Source organism: Myotis nattereri (assembly GCF_964212035.1).
Source record: "Myotis nattereri genome assembly, chromosome: 13".
NCBI classification, from domain to species: Eukaryota; Metazoa; Chordata; class Mammalia; order Chiroptera; family Vespertilionidae; genus Myotis; species Myotis nattereri.
The window spans coordinates 4,622,288-4,637,401 of NC_138088.1; the positions used below are offsets into that span (position 1 = coordinate 4,622,288).

General features: G+C 49.6%; 1 protein-coding gene across 1 annotated transcript in view; it reads right to left on the bottom strand.

The window, feature by feature from the left end:
- FRMPD2 (FERM and PDZ domain containing 2) overlaps nt 1-15,114 on the bottom strand; it is a gene marked incomplete at both ends in the record, with an annotated part of 157,706 nt that overhangs the window by 110,295 nt on the left and 32,297 nt on the right. The window contains 13 exon segments of the mRNA XM_081105184.1: nt 2,379-2,432; nt 2,435-2,458; nt 2,461-2,485; nt 4,271-4,281; nt 4,284-4,339; nt 4,341-4,406; nt 4,408-4,480; nt 6,902-7,015; nt 7,018-7,048; nt 9,007-9,092; nt 10,159-10,239; nt 10,242-10,251; nt 11,010-11,084. Of these exon segments, the coding sequence (XP_080961310.1) occupies nt 2,379-2,432; nt 2,435-2,458; nt 2,461-2,485; nt 4,271-4,281; nt 4,284-4,339; nt 4,341-4,406; nt 4,408-4,480; nt 6,902-7,015; nt 7,018-7,048; nt 9,007-9,092; nt 10,159-10,239; nt 10,242-10,251; nt 11,010-11,084 (706 nt within the window).

Here is a 15,114-nt window from a genome sequence, read left to right on the forward strand (position 1 = left end):
TCCTCATACCGAGATCTAATGGAAAAGTAATCCTATGGGCTCTACCTCTCAAACCTTTTCCAAACCTCACTACTTCTTACCAACTATTCGGCTTCAACCTGAGTCCAAGCCACAGTAATAACTTCCCTGAATGACTGCTGGCTTACCTCCTGCAGTCCATTCCCACCAGCAACCTGAGGGGTCTTCCTAGAGCACAGACCAGACGAGCTAGGCTCCTGCTGAACCCTCATCCTCGCACCACCCCCTCCAGTGGCGTCCATTGCAGACAGTGTGGACTCAGCACATTTCCAAAACCTACAATTGGCCCAACGGCCTCTACATGTCTCCTTCCGTTCTCCCCTTCATTATCTCTAGTCCAAACACCAACTGTTACCTTTTGTCCCTCAAACATCCAGGTCATTCCTGTCCCAGAGCCTTTGCACTTGATATTCTTTCTGCCTGGAATAACCTTACTCAAAATGTTTTACAGCTGCCTCTTTTCATAATTACTTTATTCTAGCTATGAATTCAATGTTCCCTTTCTTGATCTTCAATCTGGAGTCACACAAATGAATTAAAATTCCTCTGCACATGGCCCCAGACAGGAGAAAGAAAGCATGCCCCACCACACCTTACCCCAAGCCATCCCTCCACGCTCTGCTGGGTTCTCCTGGAGGGAACTATTCTCAAGGACAGAAAGACAACTTTTCCCCTGGCACTTCCTAGGTATCTCAACAAAACCCCATGGTACAAACCCCCTCGGCCTGACCTTTGTGTGTGCAAAACTTGATCCTCTCTCACCTGTTCAGATGTATAATACAATTGCTTTCCGCTAAGCTTTTTTCTAAATTGGCAACTTTCTTATTTCCTTTCCATAGCTCTTTTCCCACCAAAGTCAGTATCAAACAACCTGTTGGAGTCTGAGCATCAAGAGGATCTGAGTCACCAAGTCCCATGTGCTGTCTTTAGTGACTGTCACCTTCAATGATGATAAGTGATCATTTTAATCCTCATTTTGTATGAGGAATCATGGGCCCTAGAGAAGTTAGGCAATTGCCCAAGGCCCATGCAGCGAGAGAGTGCAGAGCAGGTGTGGGAGATTCCAGGGTGTCCACACAGACCATCCAGGACCAAGGTCCTCTCCGCCAGCTGCTAGGAGTGCCGGCTGCTGATGGCGCTCAGCTAGCCCCTTCTGCCGCTCAAGGGAGCTTCCTCAGCCAAAGTCAGAGGCAGGCCCCTCCCTTGAGGCAGCCATGCCCCAGAGCCGGTTGCTGCTCATGAAAGGCACGGGCTCTCTTGCCCCTCTTAAGGACAGCTCCGAGAGGCCCTCCCAGCTCCAGACATCTCTGTGGGGTCAGCCAAGGCCCCTGTTGCAGCTGCACCACATTCCTTCCCCGCCCCTCCTCCACCTGGCCTCCTGCATCCTCCCGGGAGCAGTACATCCCTGCTGCGGAGTCTATGTCCCAGGCACCCAATACGCGGCACTGTGATGGTTAATGTTAAGTGCTAACTTGACCAAGCCACAGTACCCAGTATTTGGTCAAACACTAGTCTAGATGTTTCTGTGAAGGTATTTTTCAGGTGAGATTAATGTTTAAATCAGTAGACTGTGAGTAAAGCAGATTGCCCTCAGGCCTCATCAATCAGTTGTAGGTTTTAAGAGAAAAAGGCTGAGATCTTCAAGAAAGAATGAACACTGCCCCCAGACTGCCCACATGTCCTGCAGAATTAGACTAGCCAGCCCTGGCAGTTCCTTCAAATTTCTCTTCACTCCTCTCTCCTCCCCTTCCCACCACTTCCCTCTCCCTTCCCTACTCTCTCCCTCCCTCCCTCCTTCCTCTATGCATATATGTGCACTTGCTATTGGCACACATATATACCTACACACATACACGTCTAAATGGTTCTGTTTCTCTAGAGAACCTAATACAGCATCAAGGTAAAACTTCTGAATTTCCCTAATCCCAATGCCTTTCTTTTCCCTGGACCACAGGTGGAAGTCATGCTTTAGGAGGGCGGATGCACATTCTGTTCCCCATTCCACTCCTCAGCATTGACACTCTGGTTTCGCATCTACTCCTCTTGTTTCCAGTTTCCCCGCAATCAGCCTGGGCTGCCAGGGAGCCTGGCTCTAGCGCGTTCATGGCCAAGATCTGCACATGTGACCATGTGCAGGGAGATTCAAAAGTCAGGAGAGGCAGAAGCAGGGAGGGGAGGGAAATGGCAGAGATAAGACCTCAGGAACTTGTTTCAACCAATGGAGGTTTGGGGGCCAGCTATGTTCCGGCCCCAGTGAGAAGGTGGCGTCGAACCCTACCCAAGGCAAAGCTGGGCTTCTCAAACGCACCAGCCAGGAAACGGGGTGCCTGACGTGAGGCCTATGGAGAGGGCAAGGGCACCACATCTTGCCTGCCAGCCCTGGTCCATCTCAGGCAAGACCCCCAGAGGGGTCCACAAAGCAGGAGTGTGACTTCTGAGAGGCCCCTCGCAGTAAATGGAGCACCACCTACAGGAAGCAAACAGCTAGGTGAGGGGCTGGATGGCCGTGGTCTCCTCTGAGCTCTCCACCACCGCCCTGGGGCCGCTCCCGTCCCACCTGGATAAGCTCCTCAGGTCGCTCCCGTCCCACCTGGATAAGCTCCTCAGTTCCGAAAACTGGAGAAGACCACTGGGGCTGATTTCCCAGAGTGGGCGGAGGCAAGGCAGAGCCTGAGCTCCCCCGAGGGAGTGCACCAATGATGATGCCTTCTCTTCAGGTACACAGTGGCTCAAGCAAGTGGCTGTTGTTGTCTCAACCTCCTTCCCTCCCAAGGCCTCCCTCTCAGCATCACCAGCCAACAGTCAGCTAGGCCCTCGGAACCTCTCACCTGTGCTATTGCCCCAGTTTCTGAGATCCGAAGCCGATAGATAGGCATCCCCACCCATACATACACTGTCCTGGGGACTCTCCGCCCTCCGTACCTACCCGGGGCCCTCTTCACCCACCCCAGGCCCTCCTCTGGCTTTGTCAGCATGCCCTGTGCTCTGGGGGCATGTCTGTGAGGGCTGCAGGGTAGGAGGAGAGGGAAGCTGGGTAGTTCATGTGTGTGTATGTGTGCGTGTGCGCGTGTGCGTGGGCCTGCCTCCCTCCCCATGGGGTAGTCACGGGAGACTGCGTCCCTCAGTTCGTGTCACAGCTCATTTCAGTGAGCTCACTCCATCCAGCTCTCTCAGCTTCTGGGGTATGGTAATTGCTCTTTCCCATGTCCCTTTGGACTTGGGGGAGTGGATCACTGCACCCAGGTTCCCAGCCCCAGGGCTCCATTATTTCCCTTGCCCACACCTTTATTAAACTCTCCTCAAATGACTCAATTTTCTGCCAGGACCCTGACTGATATGTACAGTATTCCATAGAGATTTTGTACTATAAGCATTGAAAAGCATCCACTTTTCACTGTCTTTCATAAATTACACTAGGGCTCCAGTACATGAATTCCTGCACCAGTGGAGTCCCTCTGCCTGGCCTGTGGGATTGGGCTGAGAAACCAGCTCTCCAACATTCCCTAAGGAATACTGGATTGTGAGAGAGCCCAGACCAGGCCGAGGGACCCCACCAGTGTATGATCAGGGCCAGGGAGGGACCATGGGCAGGGTTCCAGGGAGTGTCCGGCCCATCTCACTCAGTCCCAATCAGCCGGACCCCAGCAACAAGCTCACCTACCAGTCGGAGCATCTTCCCCCCTGGTGGTCAGTGTACATCATAGCAACTGGTTGACTGGTTGTCTGCCTCCTGATAGTCAGTGCACATCATAGTGAGCGGTTGAGCATCCTTAACATATCATTAGCATATTACACTTTGATTGGTTGAATGGCCAACCGGACACTTAGCATATTAGGCTTTCATTATATAGGATTTTTGATGATACAGGATAAACAATGCAACACTATGCATCAAAAGCTGTAAATTTAGTAGAAAAGTGGGGGAGTAGAAAAGGGACCCACTGGAGTCCCTTCAGCCCTCACACTCACCTCCCAGAGTGTGTTACACCTTTAAACAACACAAAAGTCAAGGTTTATCCTCCATTTTATTATGAGCCTAATTAAAGCAAGGCTGAGTCAAGGTCAGATATTTAAAAACTAAGATGAAAAATTAAATGTGAGAATGTTCTGAAGACTGCTCTCTTTAGGTGATCACAGTGCAGGCGCCAGGGCTGATTGACAAGAGCCGAGAGCATCCCTTACAGTGGGTGGGCCTGGGAGAGCATGGCCAACACCAGCAGGCACTCAGGCTGCAGCCTTCATGGCCTCCCACCTGGAAGAGGAGCCTTCCGTGGGCTTTCCATTTGCAGCCAGGATAATGCCACCAGCTGTGATGGCTGCTCTCCTCAGCTGGCTGCCCTGGGAAGAGCTGCTTATTCCTCACAAGATCATTATTGAGGTGGCTGCAGCTCTCTCTCCACCTGCACAAAACGGAATCCCACACCACCAGCAGTCTTCCTCAGTTTGAATTCAAACTTCACACCTGTATGGTAGGATGTGTGGGAGATCAGCACTTCAGCACATTACACATAAATTGACCAGCCTCAGAAGGCAAAATGTCAAGGAGATGGATTCCATGCTTTACATAAAAAGATTTCATTTTGCTAATTTTTATGAGAGTCTCATACATGTTGTAGATCAGTATTGTCCAATGGAAATATACTGTGAGCTACAAATGCAAACCACATATGTAATGTCAAAGTTTTCAAATAGCTACATGTTTAACAATGAAACAGGTAAACTTAATCATATGTTTTATCTATGAACTAGAGGCCCAGTGCATGAAATTCATGCACAGGGAGGTTGTCCCTCAGCCTGTCCTGCACCCTCTCCAATCTGGGATCCTTTGAGGGATGTCTGACTGCCGGTTTAGGCCCTATCTCACAGGGATTGGACCTAAACCAGCAGTCGGACATCCCTCTCACTATCTGGGACTACTGGCTCCTAACAGCTCACCTGCCTGCCTGCCTGATTGTCCCTAACCATTTCTGCCAGTGTGATCGCCTCCTAACCACTCCCCTGCTGGCCTGATTGATGCCTAACTGCTCCCTTGCTGCCCTGATTGCCCCCAACTGCCCTCCCCTGCTGGCCTGGTCCCCCCCAACTGCCCTCCCCTACAGGCCTGTTGCCACCAACTGCCCTCCCCTGCAGGCCTGGTTGCCCCCAACTGCCCTCCCCTGCCAGTCATCTTGTGTTGGCCATCTTGTAACGATGTGAGGGGAGCCATCTTGTGGCAGCCATCTTGTGATGACATCACAGTGGCCATTTTGTGACAATGTTGTGCAATGCCACCTAGGCTTTTATTATATAGGATATATATCTAAATAAATCTAAAAATATTACCATTTCACCTTGTAATCAACACAAAATAATTATTAATGAGCTATTTTACACTCCTCTCATGAACCAAGTCCTCAGGAATTGTGAGTATGTGTTATCAATTTGGATTGGTCACATTTCAAGTACTTAATGGCCACATGTGATGAGTGGCTATCCTATCAGACAGATGATCAACAAAATCTGGCCTTAAAGACCTATTCAGGGACAGACACAGTATGCCCGCGGTCTTTACTAAAACTAGTATCACACACACTTCTCGGACTCCTTTAGAGCCTCAATCACTTTTTAATTTCCCTGAAACTAAATTTTGCATAATTAGACTATGGAGACAATGCCATGGAAATGTTTTAGCTGCTGTTTTGTTTAACCATGCAGGCTGATCATAAGACAAAACAGCTGCCTCTGGGCACCTAAGAGGGACACAATCCAGGAGCCTGAGTGGTCCGGCAGCCACTGGGCCTCTCAGCACCCCCTCATTTCTCTCTCCAGCTCAGCTGGCCATCGGTCAGAGGAGGGACAGAGCACCTGTGAACTCTGACTTGGGGCAAGAATAAAAGCCCCAGAAGCTCTTAGGTTCAAGTGTGTGCAGACAAATTTCACCTTCGCCATCATCTGGCCCCTTCAGCTCATTGCGTGGTCAGTTTCCCAAGTCCTCACTGGAGTCTATGAACAGCAATGAAAGAGGACAGACTTGTTTCAGGCACACGTATGCCTCCACCAAGCCTGTCACTCACTATGGCTACCTGCATTCAACCTGTCTTATACCTTCCAGAAAACCTTATAAAGGGATCAAAAATGGCCCTAGTCAGTTTGGCTCTGTGGATAGAGCATCGGCCTGTGAACTGAAGGGTCCTGGTCAAGGGCACATGCCTGGGTTGAGGGCTTGATCCCCAGTGTTGGGTGTTCAGGAGGCAGCCAATCAATGATGCTCTCTCATCATTGATGTTTCTATCCCTCTCTTCCTCTCCCTTCCACTCTGAAGTCAATAAAAAATATTTTAAAAAAGGAAAATTGTAAGTTCCAGATCATGATATCCCAGGAAATAAACCTTTTCCCAGCAGGAAACAAAATCACAGGGACGTGCAGAGGGGCAGACCGCCCGCAGATGTGCAGCCATGCCCACGCACACTGACTGTGGGTCTGCTTTTTAAAGGCTGCTGACAAAAGGCTGCTTCTGAGCTCCTTTCTCTCTGGCCTGCCTCATCATTCCTCGGGCTCCTGCTGCAAAGGTCTTGGCTTGAGTGTGGAGCTTTGGACAGAAAATGCATGACCCTTTCCTTTCACTGTCATCCCCAAATGTTATACTCAAGCAGCAGCTGATCAGGAAACCACTGAAGGTTTCGGGACAGAATTATGCCTGGCAACCACTTGGGGACGATGCACTATTCTTCCGGAAACAGGTTTTGTTAGATCGTCTTCAGAAAGCTGCCACGGCACGGCCACCACTGCTCACTATCTTTGGGGAACCCAGAGGAAGCCTTCCCGCTTCCCCTTTCCAGGCGACAATTTGAAAGCAACCCAGGATGACATGACAATAGTAACACTCGATTCTCTCTCCTCTCACCATCTGTCACCGAGACACAGCTTGCAGGCCTGCCAGGCAAGGCTGTTGCCAAGGAAACAGCTGTGCATTCAACTCCCATCCTGCTATTAACAGAAGGACACTGCTGTGCAGTCCTGGGCCTCTTCTCCCTAAGACCAGGCTTGCGATCTAGGGTAGGGAACAAATTCGGTTTATATTTCAGATGGCACCCGGGAGGCTCCCCATTCACCCTGAAAATGCTTTTTAATTTTCTGATACTTTCAGTAGCTGCTTCATTTGAATCTCAAATCAAAATCTGCAAGCCAGCCTATTTGATAGAATCCAAAGCCGTATTTCCACTGCCTATTGGACAAATGCTCCTGAAAGCAATGTGTGTGCCTCTATTTCAGGGTATTCAAGGTCATGTTCATCTTATTCTCTCACCCACCCTCACTTCCTCCCCCTCGCTTTGCCTAAAACATTTCTCCCCGTGCATTTGCTCCCCAGAACGTGGAGCCATCCCTCTAATCTCCCAGGGACCACGCTTGCAGTGGTCCCGCTCTCCCCTCTGCCCTCCAAATTCCCATCTTGAATGTTCTCCATCAGAAGCTTCCGCTCAGAGCTTGTCCATTCCCTCTTCTGCCACCAAGCCCAGCTGGACTGTGGCCGGCTCCTTGGCTTGCTAGCCCCTATCTCCTCCTGTGGTCCACCCTCCTCATGGCTACCCAGGGATTGATCAAAGACACAAATTGAAAAGGCAACACTTTGGTTAAGAATCTCCAATGCAGCCCTGGCTGGATAGCTCAGCTGGCTAGAGCATTGTCCTAATATGCCAAGGTGTCAGGTTTGATCCCCAGTCAGAGCACATACAAAAATCAACCAGTGAATGCAGAAATAAATGGAACAACAAACCCATGTTTCCCTTTCTCTCTCCCTCTTCCTCCCTCTCTCTCTCTGCTTCTCTCTAAAATCTATTTTAAAACATAATGATAATGAGTCTCCAATGTTTCCTATCAGCTAAAGTCCCACCCCTAGCATGGTGTACCAAGCCCATGGCAACCTGACCCCCTTCCTTCCGGTTCGATTTCCATTCTCTTCCCCACACATTCTAACTCCTATTACCCAAAGCGTGGCTGAGGGCCAGTGGCTAGATATCAGCTGGATGCTTTTCAGAAATGCCAAGCTTCATTGAGGGGCCTTGGCCTGACTAACACTCTTCCTCTGCAATATCATTTAGCACTAAGCCCAAGATCCGACCTACTGTCATCACCACTGCTAGGCTGGCCCAGTGCCTTCGTAATCCCGTTAATTAGCAAAGGTCTAAAGAACAGAGACCTAATAAATCATGATTCTGTTCCCAAGATATGTGAACTGAGGCTGCCAATATAAGTAAATCGCCATCACCAGGAGATGGCTTTGGGAAAGGAAGCCACGTTTGCCAGAAGGGGCCCAGGAGTCCTTTCTGTCTCTGCTGGCTCCCCAGTTCCCAGGAGAGTAATGCTAGCCCTGCAGTTTAGGACCCTGGGGCAAGCAAAGCCTGCCACCTTGGGCAGACGGTGGAACACAACGTGGCAATACCCAGATGCCACCTGGGCACTGCGCAGAATACAGAGCACCTAGTGGGTGAGTGCCTCCAGCTCTCGGTCTGGAATTCCTAGCTCATTGTAATGGCAGGATTGATTCTCAGGACAACGTGGCTTGTAACCACACAGCAGGATGGGAATGGTGTGAACTGGGCGGGGTACAGCATGTGCAAAGGCAGGTTAGGGAGAGGGCCTGGGAGCAGGTGGAATACTGGTCAGTGGGAGCTGGAGCAGAGGGCGAGAGGCAGCAAGAGCCAGGCCGGGCAGTGGCCACACTCCATCAGCTCTGTCCAGCTGTGAGATGTCAGAGTCTAGGCAAATGGCAAGTAAGTTGTTCAAGGCTATTTATAGACAGTAAGTGTTCTGCTTGGGACATCGGTCTACTTCCTCCTGGCCTTCACATCCACGTGGAAAAGTTGTGCTAAAGGAAGAAGCAAGAGAAGAAGGAAGTTTTGTTTTGCTTCCTACCTGCCCCTTCCACCCAGGGGCAATTGCAGTGTCTAATGTTGTGCAGAAACTCTGGAAGGAAGAGACTCTCCCAGGAATGAGCAAGGGTGCCCTTACCTGCTCAGAGCCCTTAAGGCACTGCATGGCCTGCTTGTGGGTGAAGCCACTCAGACTCTTTCTGTCTACCTGCAGGAGCCTGTCACCTGAGGGGAGACAGATGCCATGCCCACGGGTCCTGAGGCTACCGGAAGGACTCTCTGGGAGTCCCTGCCCATGTGCAGCCATGCAGCCTCGAGAAGCAGGAAGCCACGCTGTGGGAGCGCAGCCGAGCCTGAGCACCAGCGCCGCTCTGAACGCCCAGCAGGCCAGGAGCTCTGAACGCTCCGCAGGCCAGGAGCTCTGAACGCCCCGCAGGCCAGGAGCTCTGAACGCCCCGCAGGCCAGGAGCTCTGAACGCCCCGCAGGTCAGGAGCTCTGAACGCCCTGCAGACGAGGACAGAGAACTCCTTGGATGGACGGGTTAGCCATCTCTGGGCAACCTCATCCTTTCTCCTAGTTCCCTGGCAAACTGTTTTTTAAAGTTTTTAAAATCCCCTTTAAAATAATATTTATCTCCAGGATATATATATTTTTTTATTTCAAAAAGGTCAGGGAGACCTAGTTGGTGCCAGAGACGCTGGAATTCTGGGGGAGAAGAAGGAAGTGCTAAGTTCTCTTTTCACTTCACTGTGGCCTTTGGAGAACAATGCAAATCCCCTTCCTTCAGGGAGTGGACACGAGGAAGGGCAGAGAGGAGGCTCAGCGGAGGCCTCCCAGACGCTCAGGTGGGCCTCACCCAGCACTCTGTCCTTCACAGGGAGCACTGTTTGTTCCCATGAAGGCAAAACAGTAGCATGTTTATTTTATTTTTTATTTTTCCTTTATTGATTAAGATATTACAAATGTGTCCTTATTCCCCCATTGCCCCCCATCCCCCCACTCATGCCCTCACCCCCTGGTGTTTGTATACATTGGTTATGCTTATATGCATGTATACAAGTCCTTTGGTTGATCTCTCCCCCTTTTTAAATCTTACCTTTTTAACTCACCTTATGGTTCCCAATGTGACCCTATAGACATCTGGCTGTGATAGGAACCTATCGGGTGGTGGGCCAGGCTAACTCATCCCTTTTCCAGGCAAGGGAGCCAGGACTGCTGAAGCCATCATTTGCTCAGAGCCTCAGTGGGAGCAGCAGCACTCCCGGCACCCAGCACAGCTCCATGCCTCACTCTGCAGGACAAGCCCTTCCTTGTCAGCTGGTCCTCCAGGAAGGATGGATTTCACATAGATCCCTCTATATAGCACGCGATGTTAATGCCACCCTGAAAGTACAATGAGAAACTCACCACTAAAGAGCCCCATCTGCCTGCCACTGTCTCCCATTATTCATCTCCATGTGACACCATCTTATATATTTGCTTGCTTGCCAATCCCATGTTATGCGTGAGCAGTAAGGTTAGGTGCTCATAAGATAGGAGCTGCTTGGGGGAGCTGAGCCATACCCAGCCCCAGCAGCGGCCCATGGCAGGTGCTGGAAAATCGGAGTCTGGTTGATGCACCACACTGTCTCTGCACAAGCAATAACCAACATAGGTGGACAGGGTGATGGGCTGGTACCTGGCTCACCCACTGACTGGTGCCTGGCATGTCCTGTATGCTTGCGTTTGGCTTGTGGATACAAAACTACATGGTATTTTGCAACTTGCTTTTTTTAACTTAATAGTTGATCCCGAACATCCCTGCAGGTCACTAGATAAAGACCCAACTCTATCTTCTTATAATTACTTCATGTATGCACACACACATCTATACAGATTCCTAGATCAGTGGGGTTACATCATTCCTGTCTAGGTGTCGCCTTTCTCCTCCAGGGTCGGCAGAAAGAGTTCACCAACCAAATGCAAAGTATCTATCCTGAACAGAGGTCTTGCCAACCCAACTTCATCCTGGGCTTGGGACTGGGAGCACCAGGTTCTATCATGACTATGGATTATCCCTCTCACCTTTGGCTTGTTTCTCTCCAGCTCCACCCTGCTGCCCTCTCCTTTTGCCCAGCATAACCTCAGAGTTAGCACCCAACTTCTTTAACCAGTTCCACAAAGTAGAGTCCACTGGCATTGGTTTCTGAAAGTGATGGAGGAAAAGAACCGGCACCCTGCCCCAAAGGAACAGCATGAGGTCAGTTGCCCTGCCTAAGCAGATGGCCCCTCTTAGCTCTCACCTCTCAGGAACTGGTAGCATTGCACACCAAAAGGGGCTTTAGCTTCAGGGTTGGGCCAACAGGGGGTTTGTTCCCAGCTTTATCAGCTCCTCCCTACATGACCCTGGACCAGTCCCTGGCCTCTGTTCTTAGTTCCCAGTCCACAGAAATGGAATGAGAGCTCCTCTTCTAACTGGGACAGCAGATGATGCCCAGCACATAGCAGGGACTCAACAAGTGTAAGTCCCCTCCCGTCTCTACTCAAGATGCAAATATCATTATGAGAACTGAAGTCATCCAGTAGGTTCATGTATGACACCAGCCAAGTGATGGCATGCTGGATACCAGATCACAGCAGCTTCTTGAGCAGAAGAACACCTCAGGAGGACCTCCACTCATCCCCAGCAAGAGCAGCTGCACTGGGTTTCTACTTTACAGCGGATGAATCCTGAACAGAAGTTAAGAATTGTCTACCATATGCCAGGCATTTGCTTGGTATTGTGACAATAACAGGTAGGATTGTTTATTTATTTGTCCAATCATGCAACAACACTTATTATGTGCCAAGCACTGTGCAAGTAGCTAGGGAGATGTCAGTGATCAGACAGACCTTCCCATATCAAGCTACTGTCTAGTGGGGAAGAGACTTTTACTAAACTGTGCCCGGAATATGGGGCGGCAAATACTACTAGCTTTCTGTCTATCTGCCCCCTTTGGTTTGTTAGCTGCTTGTTAGTCCACCATGCTGGAAAACACAATTAACACATAGGAAACTAAACAGGATAAAATAAGCTAAAAAATGCTCAGTTCAACTGAAGCCCTCTATGCCCCACTTCCTACAAAAGGAGCCTTCCAAAGTATGGCCCAGGGTGAAGGTTTCTGCTCTGGAGTCTCCTTCTCAGATTCAAATCCCAGCTCTGCCATTTACTCCCTGAGAGACCATAGGCATGTTCCTTTCCTCTCTGTGCCTCAGGTACCCCACCTATAAAAGGAGTAACTATCTCATAGGCTTATCATCAACCTTTTATGAGACTAGAGGACCAGTGCACAAATTCGTGCACGGGTGGGGTCCCTCAGCCTGGCTGGCCATCAGAGCTGATTAGGGCCGTCTCGCTCAGTCCAAGGGGAGGGACCGTGGGAGTTTTGACAGTCAAGATGGTGGCATAGGTAAACACAGTACTAGGAACCTGCCACAACCACATCAGAATTACAACTAAACTATAGAACAGCCATCATTGAGAACCACCTGAAATCTAGCTGAATAGAAGCCCTATAACTAAGGATATAAAGAAGAAGACACATCTAGACAGGTAGGAGGGGTGAAGGAGTGGAACAGGCTGGTCCCACCCCCACATGTAGTGGATATAAATCAGGAGGATATCTTGACTGTGGAGTTCCATCCTGAGGAATGAGGGGTCCCAGCCCCACCACACCAGGCTCCCCAGCCCAGGGTTCCAATGCCAAGAAGAGAAGTCCCCATAACTTCTGGCTATGAAAACCAGCAGGGATTGTGGCTGAGTGACACGGAGGCAGCTGGAGTCCCAGGTGTTCTTCTTAAAGGGCCTACACACAAACTTACTCAGACCCCCTCGCTCTGAGCTCCAGCATTGGGGCAGATGCTGGAAAGGTGACAGGGACATACGGGAGGAACTGAATTGTCTGGCACCAGGGTGAGGGCTGCAGGGACAGCTTTCTCCCAGGCAGAAGTGCTGGCAGAAACCAGTGTTTCTTTGCTGAGCCCTCCCTCCACAGAGCCGACAGGTGGGCATCATATCTGAGTCTCCAACAATCTGGTTCACACTGTTAGCCCTGCCCTGGTGATTCCCTGAGACACCATCCAACCCAAATTTTGGGCCCACCCAAGCCCTTCCCAGTAGCTTTTCCATACAAACAGCCTATCTTGGCTCAAGCTGTGAACTTTCCTAAAATCTCTCAAACAATCAGCATCTGGCCTCAGTGTGTCCCATACTTCTCACTAAGTGGCCCCAGACCCAGCACTAGCAGTAGCCAGCCTTGGTTCACAGCCTGAGCTCTCTTAAGCTCCTCCATGCTCAGCACACATAGCAAACATCTGCAGAACATTTTGTAGCTCATGCCAGATGGACCTGGGCAGGGCAAAGGTGATAGCTGATCTTGGCCTGTACCTCCCAGGAGACCCCTGAACCAGCAGACTCAGGTAACAGCTTCAGACCACACGGAAGCATCTGTGACTGAGGACACTGGATGCTGAAACACTGAGCCTGTGGCCCAGGCACTGTGCTGGAGGCTTTGCCTTTCCCCTTTATATTCTTCTCAACAACCATGCAGTGCAGGTATGTATTTCCTTTTTGAAAATGAGAAAGCTGAGGGCCAGAGGAACTAAATAACCTCCCTCCACCTGACACAGTAAACAGAGAGCAAAAAGGGACTTTGAGGCCAGGGTTGATGGGCTCCACAGACTGTTCTCTTTCCTTCAAAATCTAGAGAATGAACCACAAGTACAGTTACCTTTAATGGGAGAGCACATGGCTGAGGCCTCCACCTGGACAGTAAGCTCTGAGTTCCAGCCATTTCTAGTTCTTCAATATTTCTCTTCTGGTCTTGTGTGTGTGATGAAAAACTGCTCTGGTGCCCAGGGCTCAGGCTGTCTGGAGAGAAGACCCCAGAATTGGCTGTGCTATTCTTCTCCTAGCTTGGGTATTTCCACCAACACCTGCACAAACAAGCCAAGAAAGAAGTCAACAGCTTGGAAAAGCTAACATCTCGGTGGCATCTCTGTGTGGAGCACAGCGTTTTCACCAATGGCAGAAAGACCTTTATATCTGCTGGGAATGATGTGAGTCAGTACCTTGTGAGGATGATGCATTAGAATATAGGAAGGGAAGATGCTGGATGCGATTTAGAGCCTTGGGACACAACTGTGCAAATATGGGAGCCACGGAGAGTTAATAATGCCAGCCCCCCTGACGTGCCAGGTGTGATGAGCAACACACACACACACACACACACACACACACACACACACGTACACCCCTTTCCAGTTTCTCATCATTTGCAGCAGGAAGTTGTTATTCCAGTTCAATCATGAAAAGGCAGAGTCAGAAATATTAAGCAGCATTCGCAAGATCCCACAACCAGTGTGTGGTGGTGATAGCACTGGCCTCTTCTGGACAATCACCGCGTGATCCAAACGTCAAAATACCGGGTCCTCTTGGGGACTTGATAATAACCATGTGGTGGGCTCCCTGTGGGTGAAGGCTGGGCCATGGCTTATACTTACCCCATGTCTGACCCTTAATCTGGCACAGAACAGAGGAAATAACATGATGTTGAGAATCAAAAGTTAAAACCTGGGGGAGGTACTTTATTCTAGACCTCAATTTCCTTATACCTAAACTATTGATAATATGAGATACTGTATAGGGTTGGTGAGGCTTAGAGGTTATATATACATATGGAGAGAGAGATGAGGAGAAATTACAGCTTGGTACCTGGAAGAGCCTCAGTATATATATTGATTGCCAATATGTTAATATTAGCTGCTCCACAAATATATGTGGGAGGAAGGTATACAAGTTAGATTTTTTTTTAGATATGGATATAGAAACATACAAGTAGATTTGCTGCTTTTGATACAGACTCATTAGCACCCAGAGAAGTGTCCAAACTCACATGTTGAATTCACTTACTTTATTGAAGTTATTCAAACTAGAGGCACTCAGTAGATAATGGGAGGGCCACTGTCTGTAAGGCCGTATTTCTGGACAGTCATTCACAGATCACTGACCCTCCTGCCAATGTTGTAAGCATTTGTTCATTTTCTTCTACTCCCTCCGTGAGAAGTGAAGACAGGACTTATGACTGATTAAAAAGTCGAGCTGTACAACCTGTGTCCTGCCCAATGAAAATACAAGCTAGGAGAACTTCTACAGGTAATTAAAACTCAATCTATTGTAGACCGTGATGGCCACTCATGAGGGAATGTTTTATCTTGTCCCTGACCTCC